The sequence below is a fragment of the Gracilinanus agilis genome, unplaced genomic scaffold (assembly GCF_016433145.1).
Source record: "Gracilinanus agilis isolate LMUSP501 unplaced genomic scaffold, AgileGrace unplaced_scaffold20843, whole genome shotgun sequence".
In the NCBI taxonomy this organism is placed as follows: Eukaryota; Metazoa; Chordata; class Mammalia; order Didelphimorphia; family Didelphidae; genus Gracilinanus; species Gracilinanus agilis.
In genome coordinates this window covers 1-4,440 of record NW_025352297.1, presented here as the reverse complement: position 1 = coordinate 4,440, position 4,440 = coordinate 1, and the positions used below count along the sequence as shown (strand labels likewise).

The following is a 4,440-nucleotide window of genomic DNA, read 5'->3' as shown; positions in this document are numbered from 1 at the left end:
GAGAGAGAGAGAGAGAGGGAGAGAGAGAGAGAGAGAAAGGAGGAGGGGGTGATGGACAGCCCCTAAGCAGGGCAGGGGGATAGGAAATGGGTGCCTCAGCCCTGCCCACCTGGAAACGCATCTGCTCTGCTTTCTCGGGGTCCACGGCAGCCACGTGCTGGTAGTGGCGGATGGTGTGTCTCTGTTCTTTCTGCTCAGCCCGCAGATACCTTTTCAGGGCTTGGAGCACTCGCTCTGCCTGCGGGGGAGACCCAGGTGTCCAGCCCTCTCAGAGCCTCAGGTCTGGGGTCCCCAGATCCCAGCCCTCGAGGAGTCCCTGCTTCCTTTGGAGCCCTCTGGAGCCCTGACCCCTCACCTGGGGCTCGTCCCCCTGAAGAGCTGCGAGGAAGCCCTCCAGGGCGGCTCGGCGCTGATCATTGATGAGGGCGATGACTCGGACCGCGTGGGTCTCCACCAGGCGCTGGCGTTCCCCAGAGACCTGCTCCTCTAAGGTCTGCAGGATGGACTGGAAGTGCTGTCGTGGGGGAAGCGGGGCATGGGGTCAGTGAGGCTATTGGGTCATTCCCTGAGGGGAATAGAGTCACTGAGAGAAGGACACCAACGGTGGTCACTAAGCAGCTTTCACTGGGCCATCGACAGAGGAGCAGCTGGGCAGTTCAGTGGATGGAGAGCCAGGCCTAGAGAGGGGAGGTCCTGGGTTCAAATGTGGCCTCAGACACTCCCTAGCTGTGTGACCCTGGGCAAGTCACATCATCTCATTGCCTAGCCCTTTCCTCTCTCCTGCCTTGGAGCCAGTTCTTAGAACTGATTCCAAGACAGAAGGCAAATTGGACAGAGTCCCCAAGGTCCATTTGGGGTTACAGCACATGGGGAGTGTGGTTCATCCTTCTCTCCATCCAAGGGGGTGGAGGCCACAGGCTGCGTACCTCGTTTAGAGCCTGCCTGTCAGCCTTGGGTAGGTTCTTGGCTTGGTTGTCCGCCTCAGCCCATTCCCGCATGACCTGGGACAGACAGAGGGGGCCACGTCAGCCTCTGAGCCTGTCTCCCCAGATCCCCCGATCTCTCTCCGAACCCCCTTCCCCACCTGTCTGGGGACTCAAGTGGTCCTGATGTGGGACGACGTTCCAAGGCATTGTGGTAGAGGGAGGACTCGTTCGAAGCTTTATGGAAGGTCTAGGGGGCGATTGGGGGGTGCTGAGGCAGCCCAGGGGAGGTTCGAGTCATTTCAGAAGGTCTCAGCATGATGGAAGGAGTTCTGGGCTTGCCTCATTCATTTGACTCATTAAGGAAAGCCCCCTAAGATTCCTGGAGCAATATTCTGGGAATTTCAGGATTACTGAGGACAGCTAGGAGTTATTAGGGAGACCTGAGAGTTATTTGGGGGGCAAATGGGTGTTCCCTTGTCTGTGGGTTCCCGGGGACAGTGAGGGAGCCCTGGTCTGCACCTCATTAATCTGGCGCATCCGTCTTTCCTCTAAATCCATCTTAGCCCTAAGGAAGCCGGCATGTTCTCCTCCCTCGCCGGGCATCCCAAAGTACACGTCCACACCATCGGTAGGCCGGGCTGTTGGGCTCCCTGTGGGAGACAGGATGCTGGGGTGTGGGAGCCTGAGGACAGCGACGCCCACTCTCACCACCGCCCAGGCCATCCTGGGTTCCCAAGGAATATGTCGCCTCCGTCTGGGAGCCCAGGACCCAGAACATAGATGCTTTTGTGGGTGGCACAGCTGGGACCTCCTTCCTGCCTCTCTGGGGCTACTTTGTGCCAGCCTCAGTGAAGAAGCCAAGGCTTCTGGCCAGCCTGGCTCAGACTCCAGGCTTTGGGGGTGGGTCTCACCTTTGCTGGCCCTGGAAGGAGGTTGGGTGCTGGGGTGCTGGAGCCTTCTGGACTCTCCCTCCTCTTCTTCCTCATCCTCCCCTGGGGGCTCCACAAAATAGTCATCCACTGTTTGGGGAAATGGCTCTTCCTCTTCTTCCTCCTCATCCCTATCTGGGGACTGGGGCTGGGTGGGAGCATCACTGCCAAGGGAATAAGACCCCGGATGGGCATGCAGGGAGCCAGTCCCTGGTTCCCCCCTTTCAGGGATACAGGCCTGCAAGCTCTGGGCCCTCAGGCTCCCAGTTATTCAGGCCCCTGGTTTCCCAAGCACCCCACTGCTAGCGGTCTAGCCTGGCGGTCATGAAGAGCCCCGGCCTCACCTATGGGGGGTGCGGGGAGGCACGGAGGTGCCCGGGGAGGGGCAGCAGACGTATTCCACACCCCGAAAGCGGTCTGTTCCACACGGGAGAAGCATCCCTGAGCCATGAAGGACGAGGCCCTCAGAGCGGCAAGCCTGAGCAGGAAGAGAAGGAGGCTGGCGGTAGCGCAGTGGCAGGGGCGTGTGGGAAGGGGAGACCAGACAGATTCCTGAAGGAACTGGCATGGGGAGGGGGCGGAGCTCGGACATGGGTCCTGGAGGGGACAGCGGGGTCGCGAGGGAGACGGAGCAAGAGCACAAAGCCCAGGGGCCCTGGGAAGGCTCACCTCTTGGGCCTGCTGGTGCCGGTAGGCTGAGCCCTCGCACTCATCCATCCGCTCCTGGTGCAGGAACTTGCATCCCTCGGGAACCAGAAGGGCCTCGCTCACAAACTCACCTGCTGGAGGGGGGGCATACAGAACGTGGGCTTCTTCCCCTCCAAGGAACCCCGATGCAGCCCAGGCCCCGCCTCGGGGACTCAAGGCTTTGGCCAAACCGAACCCCCCCCTTCAGGTATCCCAGCTCCCGCCCCGCGTTCTCCGCAGCCCCAGGTCAAGGGCAGGGCCCCTCCCACTCACGCAGGCAGTGATAGGGGATCACCACGTGGTGGGGACATCGGGTCCCGCGGGCACCCCCGCACCAGCGCTCCATGGGGATGGGCCGGGAGGCCTCCTCCACGCGGCCGATCTGGAGGTCGGGGTACACCTGGGGATGGGAGGACGGGGTGGGGGCTTCATGGGGAGGGAAGCTCGCGGGGCCGCGCATACGCTCCCAGATCCCTTCCAGAGAACTTTTCCTGAAGTCCGAGACCTCGACTCCGCCCTCAGGTGCCTGCAGAGGACCAGCTCCCCAGGGTCCAGTCCCCCGGAAGCCCCGCCCCCTTAGACCCCCGGCCCGGCCCGGCCCCCTCAGGCCCCGCCCACCTGTCTGCAATAGGCCAGCACGTGCTGCGGGTCTCGGAGGCAGCGGCGTGAGCGCTGGGGGTCAGGTTCCCAGCGGCCTGTGCGCAGGTCTCGGTGTAGGGTCAGCCGCCCGCAGAGACCAGCCACCTGGGGGACCCCCGCGATCTGAAAAGAGCAGGGACCGTGAGAGCGAAGAACCGAGCACCCCGCGGTCCCGCCCCCTCGGGGACCCAGGCGTCCTGACCCCGACCACATCAGAGATCCCAGGCTTCCGAACCCCCAGACCCCGCCCCCCTCCAGGACCCAGGCACCCTGGCCCCATCTCCAGTCCCCCCCTCAGGGATCCAGGCCCCAGCCCCCGCTGCGGTGCAGACGGCGTTGCCAAGGCAACCGCTCCGGAGGGGATGGGGGTCGCCATGGAGACTGGGTCCCAGGTGACTCGCCTGGCATCACCGGCTGGTTACCGCGGAGACCGACCCTCCCTCCAGCAGCCGCACCCCCATCCTCTCTTGGCCCGCGGGGGTTGGGGGATAGGCATGGATCTTTCCCTGGGCTTATCCACTCCCCTAAGCTGTGACCCTGGTGTTCGGGTCCCCCAAGCCACGATGCAGGGACCCGGGAGTCTAGGCCTCCAGCCCCTACCCCACTCGAAGGGCCTAAACGTCCCGATACTACGACCCTTGCCCCCATCGGACACTCACGCGTTCTCATCCTCACCAGCCTTCTCCCCTTAAAGACCCTGGAGCCCCAGGCCGGGGTCCCGCTGGCTCAGGGCTGCAGGTGTCAGGGTCCCCGGCCGCCCCTTCCCCTGCCCTTCCCATTCGGGGCCCTACCCCCATTTCAGCCGCGGGGAGACGTGGGGGGCTGGGTCCCCCACCTCACCCGCAGCCGGGGGCGTGAGGCTCACCTCCCCCGGGCTAGGCGTCCCCCTGGATGAGCTCCCGGGTTCTGGGCGCAGCAGCAGCAGCAGTAGCAGCGAAGAGAGGCGGCGGCCGAGCCCGCGGGCCGCGGGGTTCGCTGCCCCCATATCCGGGCCGGGGCCGGGGCCCGAGCCCCCTCCTCTGTCTCCCCTGCCTGGCCCTGCAGCGAGCCGTGGGCCCGCGATCCGCTTCCTCGCTCGGCCCGGCCCGGCCTTCCTCCCGGCTCAGACGAGCTCGCCCTACCCTTCCCCCAGTCCTTGGTTGGTGGCCCTCCTTTCACTCCGCCAGCCCCCTCCCCCGGGTTTCCCCGCCCTGGGCCCGCCGGTGACAGGAGCTCCCAGCACCGCCGCCGCCTCCTCCTCCTGCTGCCCCCCCCAGCCC

At 64.8% G+C, this 4,440-nt stretch overlaps 1 protein-coding gene across 1 annotated transcript; it reads right to left on the bottom strand.

Annotated features, from left to right (window-relative positions):
• Positions 1 to 57: 57 nt before the first annotated feature.
• On the bottom strand, positions 58 to 4,289 carry LOC123254385 (amyloid-like protein 1; the record flags this gene model as incomplete). Its single annotated transcript, XM_044683417.1, has 10 exons — positions 4,047 to 4,289; positions 3,161 to 3,304; positions 2,816 to 2,942; positions 2,525 to 2,637; positions 2,200 to 2,333; positions 1,838 to 2,019; positions 1,446 to 1,576; positions 927 to 1,001; positions 356 to 514; positions 58 to 238 (listed from the first exon to the last, which is right to left on the bottom strand). Coding segments are annotated over exons 1-10 (1,366 nt in total), but the record flags the coding sequence as incomplete, so codon positions are not given.
• Positions 4,290 to 4,440: the final 151 nt, after the last annotated feature.